The sequence below is a fragment of the Carassius gibelio genome, chromosome B8 (genome assembly GCF_023724105.1).
Source record: "Carassius gibelio isolate Cgi1373 ecotype wild population from Czech Republic chromosome B8, carGib1.2-hapl.c, whole genome shotgun sequence".
Taxonomy (NCBI): domain Eukaryota; kingdom Metazoa; phylum Chordata; class Actinopteri; order Cypriniformes; family Cyprinidae; genus Carassius; species Carassius gibelio.
In genome coordinates this window covers 9392085-9410475 of record NC_068403.1, presented here as the reverse complement: position 1 = coordinate 9410475, position 18391 = coordinate 9392085, and the positions used below count along the sequence as shown (strand labels likewise).

The 18391-nt window shown below is 35.9% G+C and overlaps 1 protein-coding gene across 9 annotated transcripts; it reads right to left on the bottom strand.

Annotated features, from left to right (window-relative positions):
* Positions 1–3770: 3770 nt before the first annotated feature.
* On the bottom strand, positions 3771–18359 carry LOC127963749 (elongation of very long chain fatty acids protein 7). 9 transcript variants are annotated; one of them, XM_052563821.1, is made up of 18 exons: positions 18019–18359; positions 17594–17677; positions 17128–17463; positions 16684–16750; positions 16507–16588; positions 15228–15296; positions 14987–15078; positions 14259–14361; positions 13876–14111; positions 13574–13698; positions 13096–13248; positions 8122–8204; positions 7220–7410; positions 6268–6348; positions 5939–5995; positions 5347–5452; positions 5123–5259; positions 3771–5023 (listed from the first exon to the last, which is right to left on the bottom strand). In XM_052563821.1, exons 12-18 carry the CDS (start codon positions 8183–8185, stop codon positions 4796–4798), a joined length of 864 nt encoding a protein of 287 aa, XP_052419781.1. In that variant the 5' UTR covers positions 8186–8204; positions 13096–13248; positions 13574–13698; positions 13876–14111; positions 14259–14361; positions 14987–15078; positions 15228–15296; positions 16507–16588; positions 16684–16750; positions 17128–17463; positions 17594–17677; positions 18019–18359; the 3' UTR covers positions 3771–4795. The 9 variants fall into 9 exon arrangements, with proteins under 9 accessions (XP_052419781.1, XP_052419779.1, XP_052419777.1 ...); XM_052563819.1 differs by having other exon boundaries at positions 16684–17463; XM_052563817.1 differs by lacking the exon at positions 16684–16750.
* Positions 18360–18391: the final 32 nt, after the last annotated feature.

The following is an 18391-nucleotide window of genomic DNA, read 5'->3' as shown; positions in this document are numbered from 1 at the left end:
CAAGTATTACAAAGCGCTGTGTAATAAAACCTAAATAATAATAACAAATAATAAATAATCACACACATATGGAACTAATCTGCTATCGCACCCCAGTAGTTTATGTTCTCAGGGTCTAGCCACCTTCAAGTGGGCAAAGGGAAGCAAACAAATCATATTTCTTGGATATCTAGCTACGGACTTTAAATAAACTCATTACTAACATTTTTTGTGAGGCACTGTCTGAAGTTCCTAAGTGATATGTTTGTTATTGTTTACATAATGTTTGATGGGAAATTGAGTTATCGGGGAATTACATTTACGAACGCGGCAAACGTCAATGGGATTTATAAATATTGTGAACACAGCATCGAGCTCGGTCTTATTGAGCTATGTCTGTCATGGTTTCCCATCTGCTGGAAATGTTTAGATACACACACACCAAACACAAATCTATCAGACAAGTCCAGATGTTTGATCCTCATGTGATGTCAGAGCAATTAAAGTGTCAACAACACGTTATCCGTCTTGAAGGATACTTTATTCAAACATTTTGAACAAAAAACAAAAAATAGAACAAATTATCTAAAGTAAAAACATGAATGAGTTAGTTAGTTAGCTAGTTTGTTTGTTAGTAGCCTAGCATCTTTCCTGTATCCATATGTTTAAGCTGTAACTGCAACAAAAGCACTATTATGAGCCTTTTATTTGTTAAAACACCTGGGCCCTCATTGTTCAGCAAGACGCCATAAGGTCTTGAAACACGCAACCGTAATTTTATTCTTAATATGCAGTCTTTATCAATACTTAGCCTAGAAATGGGAGAAACAAACCTTTTTGATGCTTCTAATTAAATAAACCAATGGCTTCTCAAAACGATTCACTGTTTCGAAGCGCTTAAAATACCATGCTGGTGAAGCTTGCTCTGGTCAAAACTGTGTGAATGCAACAAAAACTCAGACCAAAATATGCATAAAATTGTTTTACAAATGTATTTCAAGCAATTAGCAATCAAATACCATTAAATATGAAGTGTCTGTTTAATTTTTTTTTATTTTATTACATTGCAGGGCTTGTTTTGTTTTATGGAGGCCTCGTCTAACTATGCCAAAACACTACTCTTCTTTTTAATTACACAAATGTCTCATTAAAATGTCCATAACTGAAAAAAAAAAAAACTGATCCGAGATCAGGTAAAAACCATAGACACTTGTTATGGTTTGCTGCAAATCATTCATAAGTTCACAAAGATCGCCAAAAAATTGATTGACTGGGTCAGTTTAATACACGTGCCGAACCACCACTTGCTCCGAAAAAAATGATTCACATATAGGTTTCGAAGCTTCACGAAACAGTACTTACAAAGTGCCCATCACGAAATTCAGAGGGTTCAGAGTTTTTAACTTATAGCCTATGTAATACCAAACAAATACATAAAATGTACTCCTTTTAAGCCACTACAATGTCCCTTATTAGATTAACATTTCAACTAAAAACAAAATCAAAACTACAAGAACAAACAGAGATAAAAATAAAACACTCACCTGGAAAGGAGCTTCATTTGACTTTAATAGACAACCTGGCTTGTTTGTGTTTCACAGATTTGGACAGTTCTGGGGAAGATCATGGAGACATATTCCTTGAGAAACACCTAATGGCAATCTTACGGATCAAATACAGATGGGACATTTACACAAAGTTGAGACATTTGTAGTCTTTGAATACCAAAGAAGCTCAGAGGGCATGAAATATCCCCCAAGAGCAAGTACATCTGTATGCATTTTAATGAGAAGCTCATTCAAAATCCCTCCGTGCAAACAACCTCTAAATCACTGGTTTATATATGCAAAACAGTGACAAGAAGTGACATTAACACCCATCACCTTGCACAGAATATAGTACACAAACATTTCCTAAATACATTTTTGTATACCAAAACTGCATCTGCTGATTCAGTAATGATCATGCAGCTGTGCAGTCCTTGTAAAGAATGTCGGATGACCATCAGTAAAAAATGTACCACATCTGTTTGACATAATCCTTCAGTCAACAACATTCTTGGCGGCTATAAAAACTGGTTTGTCTTTATTTGTCTAATTAAATGCACATCCATGTCACTCAGTCCACATGATGATGTCCAAACTGTTAAATTCAAGTAAATGATATTGAAGTCTATAGTAGAGTCTCTACAGTGCCATTAAATGGAACAAAATATCTAAATGCAGCTAATTTTTTTTAAATAACAGTTTGATGAAGGGGGCTGTGCAGCATTTAGCATGTTAATTAGTGCATTTAATTTTCCCTGCAGTGTTTGAGTAATATTTAATTAATTCTATGGTGACATTGACAGGGGTTTTACTTTGCAAATTAGTTAAATTAGGAGATCCCACCTCAAAATGAAAAGGTGTAGAAGAAAAAGGCAGGTCTAACAAACAAATGTGAGCTTTATTCATGGCAATCCAGATTTCTTCTGATCTGCTAGTTCACACATTCTGAGAACCATGACCTACTTTTAACTGCTACACCAAAATTACCCATGAAGCACCAGTGAAAAATGCTTTAAGGAGAATTCTGTTATCCTGTTTTATTTGAGCGGGAGGCATCCACTCAAATGTGTTTGTGCTACTAGAAAAAACTCTCTAAAAATATCACTTACCATGCTTAAATTTTCCATTGCTCAAGGAAGCAGATTTACAAGGTTGGGGGAAAATGTTTGATTTTACACCATCTTAAGACAGACATTATAAAGATGCTTTTTTTACTAAATGTGACCCAAAATCAGTCTTAAGTGTCAATTCTTCGAAACTAAGATTAGTAGATCAAATTGAATAAATAAACTTTCTAGTGATGTATGATTTATTAGAAGAGGACACTATTTGGCCGAGATATCTTAATATCTTAATGATTTTTGCCATTAAAGAAAAATCGATAACTTTGACCCATACAATGTTTTTCTGGCTATTGCTAAAAATATACCCCAGTGACTTAAGACTGGTTTTGTGCTCCAGGTTCACAAATGAAAACCATACCCAAAAATTAAAGGAGTGCTCCACCCAAAAATTATCATTTCCTGAAAACTGACCCTGCCTCAAACCACCCAAGACGTAGATTGTTTCTTCATTGGAACATATTTGGAGAAACTTAGCATTACATCACTTGCTCACCAATGAGAGTCCAAACAGCTGATAAAAACCATCACAATCTCCACGACTCCAGTCAATCAATTAAAGGCTTCTAAACTGAAGAGCTGTGTGTCTGTAATAAACAAATCCACCATTAAAGCGTTTAACTTTAAACTATTACTTCTGGCCAAAATACCAGCCGTTATTCATAATAAGTGACATTCAGTGAAAAAATCCATCCCTTATTGTCTTATCATATTTGTTTTCACTTGTAAACAGTGCATATTTCTCTCCTGATTCTGTCAAGTTGACCTTGTCACTGGAGAAGCAATATTATGGATAGTGGACTTGAAGCAAAAAAAAAAAAAGTCTTCATAATGAATGTTGTTGTTGTTGTTGTTTTTGTTTGTTTGTTTTACAAACACACAGATTTTAGCTTAACAATATGTTAAATGATGGCCTGAACTTGTAGATTATTGTGATGTTTTTAATCAGCTGTATGAACTCTCATTCTGATGGCACCCATTCACTGCATCTTGGAAGGCCTGAGGTTAAGTCATTTGAAGCATATTTTCATTTGGGTGAACTATTCCTTTAAGGTTTCCAAAATTAGAGTTTTATATCATAATTACAAAAAAGAGAAGAAACTATGTGACTGCAATACACAAACAAATTCATTTAGGTTTATTGTGTGTTTATTTAAAAAATATACAAAATATTTCCCAGATATAAATTTTTGCCCCTTGACTGTTACTACATTTTCCTCCACATAGGGGAGCTGTATTCTCATGGTGAAGACAGATTCTAGAAAATTAGATCTAAGTGGGTAATTTTGCATCTATATTTAAAACAAACACAGCCCTCAATGGAGACATACAACAGACTACTATTTACATAAAGATAAACAGCTCACTGCCGGGGTCAAATGCCTCAAAGTATAGCCAGTCCATTAGAAAATGCAGTTAAAAAAAATACAATAAAAAACCCACCAACTTAAGTGAATACAGCAATTTTTGCATAAATATCTAAAAGTTAATTAACATAATACTTTTCCTTGTATAAAATTTAAGCACCTATCCCCCCAAAAAAACATCCCAAGACATTCATGATGACATTATATATAAAATAAAAAAGGTAACCAAATACATGTCATTCTTCACCAATAATGCAAGATGAGATCAATGCATTGGTTCCTTCAAGGACAGCTGCAGTACTGCTACCATTCACACAATGTCACATGTGAAGGGTAAAAGGCACATTAATATGCAAAAGTTGCCAACACTTCTTTTTTCATTGTATTTACTCATATTGCCATAAACAGGAACATAAATATATAAACACACAACAAATGGTGTCTAAAACTGCAATAAAAACTATGTGAATGCCATGAGTGAGGAGCTTGGAGGTACTGACTCGCATCTCATTAAATAGAATCGGGAAACACGTCAGTATGCAAAAAAACAATGAGGAAAATGAGTAGAAGCAGGAGCAGCCTGAGTTCAACTCAAGTGCCCAGCTGAGGGTAAAAGGCAAGATCCAGCCCAGACTGCAACACACAGTCTGCCCAATAATGTTTTTTCCCAGGGCATCAAGATAAATGATATGGTCTACGTATAAACAGTCTTATAAAAATGTAGCGAAAAGGCGGCTTTAGGTAGATTGTCAGTGCTGACTGGTTAGTCACACAGCACCAGTTATTCTTTCTTGTGGTGTATGTCGTTGCTCTGTTGCATGGTTGTGTTTTGCAGGACTTTAGGAAGCCTTTTGCCTTTTGTGTATGCGTGGTACCAGAAGTGGAGGAAGAGGAGGAGGAAGATGATGCCATACAGAGCAATGATGTAGATGAATATGGGGTATGAGTAGGGACAGTCTTTCATGAAGAAGTACTGGCTAATATGTAAGGTTATGATGACAAACTGGATCTGAGAAAAGAGAGCAAAAGCAAAAATAAAAATCCAACTCAAATCAGTAAAGCTGATGGAATGAACAACAGAAATAGCATAAAATGTTGTAATACATACAAGCTGTATTGAAGTCAAATGCTTCTTCCACCATAAAAACTTCTGGTATTTAGGACCCAGAGCTGACAATCCATAGTATGTATACATGATGACATGAACGATGCAGTTTAGAGGAGCGTGAAACGTCCCCAAACCACCTGCAGCATCAAACAAACAGACGTCTATAGGAAATTCATCTATTATATGTATTCATGCAATCGTAAAAAAAGAGACAAAATCCCTACCTGGAGAAAACCGGACTCCAAACCACCAAGTGAAAGGCATGATGGAATGATGGAAGACATGTAGGAAGGTCACCTGATTGTGCTTTTTTCTCAGCACAAAGAAAACCTGTCCAGAAGAGGCAGAGAAGACCTGGTGTTAACATCCGTTTTGCACAATCTGATCTCAAGCACAGCACTAAATACTGTAGGTGTAAATAGGGTGTAAAATCATTTAAGAGATGTATTGTAATTTGAAGTTTCAGTGAAAATCCAACGCAATAACCCTATTTCTGTTACTTACTGACAGATCAAAATAAAAAAATGTAAATCATTTTCTGTGGTAACTAGTAACTTCTCTACCAGAAAAGCAAGTACCTCAGGCAAAAGACACTAAAAGTGCTCTCTTCCATCTTTCCATCTAACCACTTAAAGGAGTTTTGTCTGTAACTCACTGTAACACTATTTTCATCCATTTTTTATAACCTGAGAGAAAACTAATATTGCTGACTGACAGTTTGTCAAAGGTGTGACAGACAGCTAGATGTGTCCTGCCAAACTGTAGCATTTTATATGTAACATAACCAAGGTAATTAATATGAAACACTTTACTTACTGTGTCCATCAACTCAATAAACTTGGAGAAGAAATAGAGCCAACAAGTCCATACCATCTGGATACACAAAAATGTAGATCAAGCAAAAAATGCCAAACAAACCATTAAATACAAAACCTTTATTTAAACTATACCAAGCGTGAATGAAACACTAAATTCATCAGATATACAGATACAATGCATGACTCAGCAGTGAGTGTATTGCTTAGTCTGAATGGTCCTGTGTATCATTTAAGTCAAGTGAAATCAACCACATCCAAGCAAAACACCTAAGCCTGGAGCATAGTTACAAGCTTCTCATACAGCAGGTACATTTCTTCCGCTCTCACCCTCATGCCTTTTGGCGATCGAGAGTAGTCTACTAGTTCACAGCCGAATGAATACCCGGTTCCCCAGCCTGACATCACAAACTGCAGAAAAGAAATTCATCTTTGGTCATTTAATCTGGAAATGAACTTAATGGTGCATTTACCAAAAAACAGAAAAAGAAAAAAACCCTTGTTTACATTTATTAAATTTTGAATTCAGATGCAAAAAGTGCAGTCTGAAATGTTCTTCTTCTAAAATTAGCATTTTTATCAGGCTCCTATATATTTATGTTTAGTCATTTCACTTTAATTGCATAGAAAAGGACTTATACGTTGCCAATAGAATACATTTACTGAACCTAAACATAGGAGCCTGATAAAAATGCTTATTTTAGATAAGCACTTTGCATCTGAACTCTCCACATTAACTACATGCACCAACAAACTGCAAGTCAAATGGCATAATGAGCAAAAAAAGGGTGAGTCAATCGCATTTTACTTAAAAAGTTTATTTACTAAAAGGAACTCAGATTAGGGTGTTTACTGTCCATTAATTATGTACACCAATTATGCTAATAAATGTGTAAGACTGGCAGGTGAATGCACTTTATATACACATACATAGATTAGAATATACACATTTTGTAGTGTAAACCTCTGTTTAAAGACTTTACCCACCCTCACGACATACAAGCTCATATTCTGCAGAATGCCTGTTTTTTTCCATACAGTTAAAAACACAAGGATTAGTAAATGTTAATTTTATAGTCAACTGAAGCAGACGCTGATGTGACTAAATTCATTCCAGTGATTTACACGTTAACTGAATGTGTGACCTGCATTAAACTAACAATGAAACGATAACACAACTCAATGGAATCTAACAAAACACGTTCATAAAAATGTGTCTATGTAAATTCCAGAGCAAAACCCAACAACAGGTTTGCCCGCTAGCAAACAGAAACAGATTTACCTCATAACACATGTAAACAGAATAAGCCACAACGCTGAAATTATAGATGACGAGGAACCTCTTCAGATCAAACGGTTTCCGGTTCTCCATTAACCTGGGCCCCAGTGACATCACAAAGTAGATGTAAAATGCAATAATAAGTGTTTGGGGCAGCGGAGAGGACATGAGCAGCCAGTCTTCTGACCTGGGGTCTGAAATCACATCATAAGAATATCTGCACTCCATGAAATGTCTCCATGCACTGCACAGTAACATCGATAGTAACTTCATTAGTTTGTGCATTCATTTGAGATTCACAAAGTAAGTCATTTGATTGTTGGGTGGACTAAGTTACCAAACATGGACTGGAGAGTAACAGTCCCAGCCCACTTCTTCAGCAGTGTTGGTTCTGGAAGTATTTAATATCCAATCTTGGATTTTTATCAAAGAGGTCTTAGTTAAATAGCGATAAGTGCTGATTCTTTGTTAAAACAATGGTAAAACATAAAACTATTGATTCAAATATGTCAATTATGTATGAAGAAACAATATATTTTACATTTATTGCAAAATAAGTTTATATATATTCACAAATACTTCAACAGTTTAATAAAGAGCACACTCAATTATGTGGGTGGGTGCTAAAAGTTATTTCTCTGATTGATGGAGATTTCACGGGTAATGTAGTTTTTCACTTTTAAACAGGATTATATTAAAAGTAAGATGTAATAATGTAACCTGATGGCTTTAACAAAATCATATTACCATCAGTTAACAACCTCACAGACAGTAGGACTGTCTTTAATGCTTTTAAAGTAATCTATTCCTAAAAAAAAACCTGCATCCTATGGGAGTTAATGAGGTTTGAATGTGTGCGTTTGTACATTAATGTTTTGATTTTCTGATGTCAGAAACCTTCTTACCTGCATCTTCCATCCACTTGTCATACAGCTGTGCAACTGTGGATGTGAACTCACAGAACGCCATCACTGACAATGGTCAGAGCCTAAAGACACAAACACAAAGTGTATGTGAGATGGATGACTTGGGAGATTTCAAATAAACTCATCCTATATGTCAAGTCTAACAAAATTTAAGTCATTTAACTTAAATGCCACATCATTCGGACTGAATTTATAATTGAACAATCTTGAATTACACCTTAACAGTACCATTCCCTTCACGACATGTTGTGATGTAGAGTTACAGTTAGTGTATGTTCAAGACAGGACATCCCATAAAACCATGGTGGTGGAATAATGAAGACATGCAGAGCGCAGAGAACAATGTACAGTAATATACCAAAAAACAGCTGAACTCAGAGATGCATACAATGGAGATTCATAGTTGTTCTCTACATGATACCATAACCAGAAAAGTGCATTTCAAATGTCATTATTCTATAATGAACATACATGTCTGTGGCTGTGTATCAGGGGTGCAAAAACAAATTTTATTCCTTAGAGACAAATAAGGCCTGGATCTGCAAAACATACTTCCAAGATCTACAGTCATGGCCAAATTTTTGGCAGTGACATACAATTTGTGTTTAGCAAATTTCGCAGCTTTAGCTCTTGAGGTGTTGATTCATATAGTTTCTAGATCATTTAGATGATTATTAAAAGCTTCATTGGACAAAAAATGACTTCAATGTTTTTGATTCTTTCTGACACAAAATGACCGGCTAACATTAACTGACTAATCATATCAGTAGCACATGTGAAAGAGTGAATGAGTACTAGTCAGGTGAAATCACTATCTTACTAATTAGATTGTAAGAGCAGACTGATTGCTATAAAAGAAGGGAAGTAGAGCTTCCAATCATTGTGTTCTTGTTAACAATGTTTACCTCCATAGAAACACGTTGACCCATCATTGCGGGTCATCATAATTGGTTCACTTGCAAGGAAATTGCTACAAAGAATATTGCACCAATGAATATTGCAACAATTTACTGGATCATCAAGAACTTCAAGGAGAGAGGTTCGACTGCAGGGAAGAAGTCTTCAGGACATCCCAGGGTGTCCAGCAAATGCCAAGAGTGTCTCATCCTGAGGAGTCTGCTACGGCATCATGTCACCAGCAGTGCAGAGCTTGCTCAGGAATGGCAGCAGGCTGGGGTGAGAACATCTGAACGCACCGTGAAGACTTTTGGACAACAGCTTGGTGTCAAGAAGAGCAGTAAAGAACCCACTTCTCTCCAAGAAAAATGTCAAGGACAGACTGAAATTCTGCAGGAAGTACAAGGATTGGAACGCAGAAAACTGGTGCAAAGTTCTTTTCTCTGAAGTTTCCTTCCAACTCTTTGGGACATCTGGAAAATCGATTGTTCGGAGAAAAGGTGAATGCTACCATGAGTCCTGTGTTGTGCCAACAGTGAAGCATCCTGAGACCATCCATGTGTGAGGTTGCTTTTCAACCAAGGGAGTGGGCTCTCTCCTAAATCTACCCAAAAACATTACCATAAAGAATTGGATCAAAACATCCTGCAAGAGCTATCCATGAGGTGATCCGTGCATTTTTCCAGCATGATTGAGCACCATGTCACATGGCAAGAATGATTAAAGAAGTGGCTCGAAGATCATTTACAATAAAATTTTGGATCCGTGGACAGGCAACTCGCCGGATCTCAATCTTCTAAAGAACCTGTAGTCAGTCCTCAAAAGGCAAGCAGATAAGCAGAAGCCCACAAACTGTGATCAACTCCGAGAACTAATAAGGCAAGAATGGATCCCCATCTTTCAGGATTTGGCCCAGAAGTGAATATCCAGCATGCAAGAGAGAACTGCAGAGGTTACGAAGAACTAGGTTCAACACTGTAAAAAAAAAAAAAAAAAAAAAAAAATTCTCAAAGCCTTCTAAACCTTAAGCTTATTGTTTTTCAGTATACCATAGAAACCTTTGGGGAAAGTGATCTACAAATACTGAAGCAGTAAACTTTACAAAACCCAAAATATGTCACTGCCAAACCTTTTGGCCATGACTGTAAATGTACATCAATTTATAGCATATATAATTTCCAGCAATTATTGCTAATTAAAAACCTAACACATTATTTGTAAACAAAAAGAGTATTCCATACAATGCGTTTCATAAAACTGAACTGTTTTATAGGATGCCATTTTCCATGGTATCCATGCATACAGTCCACATAAATATCTGTTAAATAACAGGTTACTTTAAGCTGGAGGACCCAAAATAAAAAAAAAAACTTAACTAACATTAATTTTGTCATTGTTCTAGAGAAGCATCAACCTAAGATTTTTATTTTCTCCATTCAACATACACTTTAATGTTTAAAGAGAAACTAATATAATGTGTTTCAGGGCATACAGGTCCAATTACCTGGAGAGAGTGGCATGCCTAGATACTATAGTCTTTAATACAAGCTTCAACATGCCTGTTGCCATGAGATGGACAGGTTGCAGGTGTGAGAGGACACTACTCCACACAAGTGCATTCAACACTGGGTGCCAACAGCTTAACTGCAAAGCCTAATACTAATCAAATCCAAACATAATATCTGATGTTTTATGATGTTTGAGTGCGGGAAATGCTCTGATTTTATGATGTTTGAGTGCGGGAAATGCTCTGTTGGCTTAGAGTCTTTCCATAGTCATAGCCAGAATTCCTTGTTGGTGAATTTTCAGCAATGAATAAATACAAATGAAAATAAATAAAATTATCTACATCATAAACAACCTGATTTATAATGCCAGCAAAAAGTAATAATGGGCATGCAAATATCTAAGTTCAATTCCAGTGCTGGATTCAGCTGAAATTTAGTCTGGCTCTTAAAATCTGTGCATATGTGTAAACAATATATAAATTTAAAAAAAAAAATATATATATATATATATATATATATATATATATAATGCACTATTCAAAATAATATATTGAACTATTTAATGACTCTAAATTTAAATAATAGTTGTGTAATAACTATTAAGAAAAAGATAATTAAAACATTTTCTCTGAACCTTGAGTGCACACAAGTGTGCATTACCTAAAAGATTTAACATTTAAACATTTAAAACTAAAATATCAAAATACATGTTTGTTACAAATAAATACGTTGAAATATAAAAACATTAAATATTAAAAATTAAATTAACACCAAGTGTTAAGTGGAGATATAATTTCCTCATTACATGAAATCAACATTTTATCACATAAGGACTTTACAAAAGAATGCAGGTGCGCGTGCACCTGTCTTACCCTAACAAAATAATGAGTTCAGATGTGTTTTCACGCACACCTCGAGGTCCTCCCGCTCTGCGTTCACCAGGACGCTCGTCTTCTGCCTCTCGGCCAGCTAAAGTAGTTTATAAACTAAAAGCTAATGGTTTGACCACAAGACCTCCATCTGTCACTCTTTCTGACGAAGAGTTCTGATTTCACTGAGAGGAGCGGGCGGTGGGCGGAGACGTTGACCTGATTCCGAGACTGAGGCCTCTGATTGGTCACATGTCGCACCAGGACTCGCAATACTTGCACGCCATTGGTGGCATGACTCCCATTTTAAAAGAAATGTATGAGATCAAAAGTGTTTTGCCAAATAATTGCGACAGTTTAGTGATGTAACAATATATTGATTTATAAAATGTTCCTTTATTTAAACGGTATTTGTATTACCATAAATTCCACTATACAAATGATACAGTGTGTAGGTAAAAAGCAAATTCCCATAGAAGTGACACAAGCTCAAGAAATTGTAAAAACTTAAAATCCAAAGGCAAATCAGTAAGTGACAAACCAATGGAAGTACTCAACACCCATGGGTCTTTTTTATTTACATTGACTTTATATGGATCCATTGATGCAATAATCAGCTGAATGCAGTAAGAGCACATTAATCTCTGAGGGAATGTATATAGTGGTTTATCTGGATTTTAAAAAACAGAGCGATGGGTTTCTTGTTCTGTCAGTCTTCATCACTGCTCCAGGCATCTTCAAAAGCAGGATTGTTAGCAACTTGTGTTCCACCCAGTAAAAATATGCATCCTGAACATTCAGTGATGTTTAATTATCGCTTAGATGATGATACAGTTGCATATATAAGTTTATGAACTTGTAGCTGTTATGCAGTTATGGATTAATAAATTCCAGCTATTATTGCAAATTATTATTAAAAAAAAATTATTTGAATGACAACTAAAAATCTTTTTGTGGGACACTTGGTGAAAACATTTAGAATTAATATTTTTTAAACCTAAAAAGTCTACAAATATTTCCCAAACCACAATAACCCCCCAAAATAAATAAATAAAAATAATACCAAAAACTAATAAATTATAAAAAATAAACAAAATATATACAATTTATAACACAAATAAAAAAAAAGATACTGTTGTGCAATTATTAATGTTCTTCCAAATACATGACCAAAAATAAAACTTACTAAGCCATGTAATTGCTAACAGATAATATCTGTATTTCAGTGATGCAGTAATACAATGTGATTATAAAATATTTACCAGATTTTTTTTTTTGCCAGAAAAACTGGTAGAGCAGGATGTTAAACACAAAACACGGAGTGAATGATAAACTACAAGCCATCAAGATGTGACTCCAGGTAACATGCACATCTCACATACCATGACTGATAGCAACTGCATCTGAATGCATACCATAATAGGCATAGTTTTTGTCTGGTCCTCTGATCTTATCTTTTGGCTAAGAGACATAAGCAAGGTTGCAAAATGTGTTTAAGTGAGCCCAAATTTGGATTCTCTTTCTGCCCCACCTACCCCAAACCTGCAGATCTGTAAAGATATAAACAAGATGGTCCACAACGCATTGTATTTTTCATTAAGGTTCACCATTAATTCAATCAACCTCAGAAGTCATCAGGATCAACATTACAACATTATGATAGTCAGGGTGGAACTCACAGCAGTCAACGTCATTATAATGTCCTCTCAACATAGTGATCAGTTCTCCCGAGTGAAGCCCGTACACCGCTACTGATCTGCCACACGGCACAAACGCAAACTCCTGACTGCAACCCCTCGATATGGTAAATTTGAGGCTTTCCCATAGTTCACCTGTTAATGAGAAATAATTATTTTTTTAGCAACAAATGAACAGTGTACTTGATAAAAATATATGCATACATATATGTGTTTAGGAAAACATGGGAGTGTCTTCAGATGATTGTATCTTGTTTTCATGTCTGGCAGCATTCGGTCTCAGTAGCATTTGGAATAAACATTTTTGACTCACAGAAGGTCAATAACACTCATGAGAAAACATTCCTTTTTCTGCATGAAAATAGGCTCAAAATATAATTCTTGATACGCTTACAGAGATACTCTTGAAGAAACTCTTAGTCTTGAAGAAAGTCTTCAAACAGCCCTAACTGCTACTCACTAATGTGTTTTCCCCTGTGGCACTGTTCCATAGGCGCATGCGATCATCTGTCCCAGCAGTGAGGAGATGAAGTCCGTCAGCTGTGGAGCACAATCCATTCACTCGCCCATTGTGTGCTGTGTTCACTGGAAGAAAAGTAACATATATTAAATATTTTATACATTTTATTTTAGGGCTGCCAAATTGATTAATCGTGAGTAATTGCACCCAAAATAAAAGTTTGTATTAACATAACGTGTGTGTGTACTGTGTGTTTATATATTTAAACACACATACAGTACAGACCAAAGGTTTGGACACACCTTTTCATTCAAAGAGTTTTCTTTATTTTCATGACTATGAAAATTGTAGAGTCACACTGAAGGCATCAAGGGCTATTTGACCAAGAAGGAGAGTGATGGGGTGCTGCTCCAGATGACCTGGCCTCCACAGTCACCGGACCTGAACCCAATCAAGATGGTTTGGGGTGAGCTGGACCGCAGATAGAAGGCAAAAGGACCAACAAGTGCTAAGCATCTCTCGGGGAACTCCTTCAAGACTGTTGGAAGACCATTTCAGGTGACAACCTCTCATCAAGAGAATGCCAAGAGTGTGCAAAGCAGTAATCAAAGCAAAAGGTGGCTACTTTGAAGAACCTAGAATATAATATATTTTCAGCTGTTTCACACTTTTTTGTTATATTCACCTGCTTCAGACGAGGCCTTGGATTTGTCTCCATTGCGCTGGTCCAAAGTAAAAAGACTCCAGAGGCTCTTCTCACATCCCAGACACGAACCCTACTGTCATTGCTGATGGGAAATCCATTGCACAAGAGTTACTAGCAATAATGCAAGATAAATAAATCTCCTACAGATGATGAGGTCAGATTCAGAGCTGGCCTCTAAACAAGTTTGATCCATCTGTTTATGTAATACTAACATAATCATTCTTATGCCCACCTAAATTAGGCAATCATCAGCAATCTCGTTTGGGAATTAGATGCCAAACAAAACAGATGCCAAAATTCCTGAAAGTCTTCCTACAATCAGTTTCTTCCTAGAACTTTACGTGCTTAGTTCACATAAAGTGTAAAATAGATTACGCAAAAAATCTTGCAGAAGGCTGACACATAGCTGTTTTGTTAATTGTCCAGACAGGAAGGACCGTTTCAAAAGTCCCCAATTGCTAATTATCTCGCTCTCATTCACTTACACTAAGCAAACTTCAGTTGAGGGCTGAATCTTTTGATAAGACTGATAACATTATGCATAAATACTGCATGTGAGTGATTATAGAAATTTTTTTTTTACCATAAATAATCCTCAATAGTCTAAAAACACCAGTATCATATAGCACATGATGTGGCTGTTTATTGTTATAGCAGCAAATGAAAGGTGAGTGCATTGATATCTGTGCAGGTGTGGAAGTGCTTACCTGACCGTGGCCAGGATGTGCTCGTGTCATGGAGACCATCTCACTGAGAGTGACCTGACCTGAATAGTAGTGTAAATCTTGCATTGCAGTATCTGAGATAAACAGAAAAGTCTGAGAAAACTGCTGCTAATATGGTCAGGATCTGATGACTGTTCAAAATATTTGAGCCTTTGGCTTTTCAAAGAGTACAATACCCCTTCACCAGGGCTGTCTCCATTTAGAAACAACTTGCATAACTCACACTGAAGGATGTGGATGCGCGACCCAGACTTCAGATCACAAAGCTGCACTTTGGGGTCTTTGGTACCAACTGTCAACACAAAGCACAATAGAGTTGAGTGAGAAGAAGAACACAACAGCTCAGACACACTGTTATTGTAGGAGCTTTGAACCCAGTGTTAAGGGCAACACACACTGAACATCCCAAGATGTGTTTGTGGCAAGTAATTGCACAATATTTAGTTCTTTTAAAAGATTTATATACTGGAATCCAAATTATAAACTTTTGGGAAATCGTTGAATATAAACTTAAAAAGGTTTCTGATTATGCAGTTGCAAGAAAAAGTATGAATGTAAAAACTGACCGGATTTTTAACTAAGTCACCATAAACATACAAATACAGTTTACTTAATAATGCTTAATCACATTTATATTTAAATGGTTTCCAGTTGGAGGTGTTAGTCAGAGCTGTCAGGTCAAATTTATCCAAAATTTTGATGTGAACCATGCCTCAAACACAAGAGAACTCAGAACACCCAAAATGAATAATGTTTGACATGCATGAAGTTGGAAACAGGTGTGAAATTCTTTAAAGGCCTTGATGTCTCACTTGACGAAATGTTAATTATATGAACAATTCAGCGAAGACAAAAAGACTGATCATATGTACAAAAATATGTATCAGGGCAGATCCTAACTTGTGATCAAAATTACATTATAGAGAAGATTGCATTTGGCTATTCAGCATATAATCATGTCACTTCTTATTTTACTATGGAAGATTATTAAGAAAAAGTATTCTTAAAACAAGATTGTTTGTTTGTTTTTTTAAAATAGAAGTGGGGAGACAATTATGAGTTAATTGAAACTCAGTGGTGAAAAAAAAAGAAAAAGAAAGAGATAAAAGAAAAGACAGACAATGGGACACGGAGGCGTTCATAACCTGTCCTTCTTGATTAGTAGATAAGTGCCTGGATTCCTCACTTCTCATATCTAAAGCAGAAAATGTTTCACAGTCTCCCCATTTGATGATAATGATGCTAAAGATCCCTCAAATACTTCCACTTTATCTAAAAAAATATTCTACAGCAGATATGAGCATCTATCTAAAACATAGATTTTAGGAATAAACTTTTTTTTTTTTTGGAAGGACACCTAAAGATGTAGAGGCTTTGAATGGACTACTCTACAACTCTAAGGATTCTACATTTTTAACTGAATCAAATCAAAGAGTAAGGAGTGCTCAGAAGTGCAAAAGAACAGCCAAATGCAGAAGGTTTGGTTTAGTCAGACAACACACCTGCTACAAGACTGTGCTTCCTGTCTATAGGAGACATGTGATGGCAGTAAACATTACCATCAAACTGGAACTACTCAGCTGGCTGAAATAAACGAATAAATAAATAATCAATCATATGCAGTAATACTTAATGTGATTAAATAATATTTTGAAAGGGAAATACACATATATAACTACACTCATGTTAGATTTGCTTAAGGGAGCCGAAGGCATTGAATGTTGCTTGAGCACCATTCCTGTGTGTCTGTTACAATGCAAATACCAGAAGGGCCAACATAAAAGGGACATTTGACACCACAGAAGAGCCACTGTTTGAGCAGTTTGGTGGTTCCACAATAGCATACTGCTTTCAGTTGTTGGGTAATTTGCTAAATCACATTTATGAAAAAAACTGTGGGGACTTTGTGGACTGTGTAAAAGCAGGTGGTCATGTATTTTTATAGATTAGATTAGATTCAACGTTGCTTTTATTGTGCAAGGACAGAGCCAATGAAATCCAGTTAGCAACTAACCAGAAGTGAAATTTAGCAATATGTGGATATACACACATACTAAATATTGTTATAAATATAAGGAAAGAAAAAAAAACTAAAAAAAAATGATGGACACACATAGACACACCTTTAGAGTTTCTGTGTTCCAGACTTTCATGGTTTTGTCGAATGAACTGGATACACACATACCAGTGTCATGTTTCAACACTGAATTTATGCACATGCCTGGACCTTCACAGAGATGTGAAAGCCACACATAACATACATACTACAAACAAACAAACATACATTAAAATCAGAAAATATTATAGTGCCATCTGGTGGTCACTGGATCACTGAACAAGAATGGTGTCATACTGTCCTGCCCACTGTGCAGATTGCTTTGCAAGTGTATCGAGGCTTCTTGCTGTTGTTTTCCAAGTCATAGATCGCAATTACGTCATCAGATCCGCCTGACAACATACTGGAATACAAACCAGGACAAATCTGCTGTATTTAAGGTCTTCTTGTTATATGGGGTCATCACAAGAAAATAATTGTGTGCTGCTTGCAAATAAATGTAAATGTGAATTCTATGGGTATAGTACACTTACTATCTTCCATCAGTAACCTCAATGTCCAGGGTGCCATGAATGCGATCAACATCTCTGTTGTGGTTCAACTACAGACTCAGCACCCTAAAGATGGGAGGTTGGGTTATGCCACTTTCCCAGTGTCTTAAGTAAATAAAGCAGTGTACTAGTCCAACCTTCTCATCTATGCATTAGTTATTCCAGTAAACGTGAAAAACAAAACAATTATACTAGAATGTTAACATCATTAAACAACACCCAAAAAAAAAAACAAATAGTGAAATGTGTTTTAATGCACTTGTTTGTTTTGTTTATCCTTTTGACTGTATATGTACAGCTGCATCTAAAAAAAATAGATTTTTTTTTTTTTTACTTATTTCAAAAAGTGATTTGAATATTAGAGATTATAGATAATTAAAGACAAATACAGGGAAATACAGCCTTACCTTATAAAGAGTGCACGTCTCACACGAACTGGGTCGTCATGCCCTGATTGCCTGGCATAAAGAAAACTAAGCATTGTTGTAGAGACATTTAAGCTTGTATGTTTATGTGTGTACGGTATGACTGTGCTCTTTTCAGAGTGAAATAACCATAACAGATGTCTGTTTAGAGTCTTTTACCCAAGCTTTTGAGTGGCCCACTATTTTTTTAATAACACCGCGTTTTTAAACTAAACAAATTTATTCTGCACGATGCAAAAAATGTATATGACATATTTCAGCTTTTTAAATATGATTGTTGTGCATTTTCTTGGATAAGAGGCAGCCATGTTGTGACGTGTTTACAACGCGTACTCTGATTGGTCAGACCGGAAGT

What these genes read in the sequence shown, in the direction of transcription:
- LOC127963749 (XM_052563822.1), bottom strand. Translation starts at nt 8,185, where the DNA reads ATGGCGTTCTGTGAGTTCACATCCACAGTTGCACAGCTGTATGACAAG. An exon ending in TTATTGAGTTGATGGACACA is followed by an intron (nt 5,453 to 5,938) that starts GTAAGTAAAGTG and finishes TCTTCTGGACAG; the next exon opens with GTTTTCTTTGTGCTGAGAAA. An exon ending in TGGAGTCCGGTTTTCTCCAG is followed by an intron (nt 5,260 to 5,346) that starts GTAGGGATTTTG and finishes TTGATGCTGCAG; the next exon opens with GTGGTTTGGGGACGTTTCAC.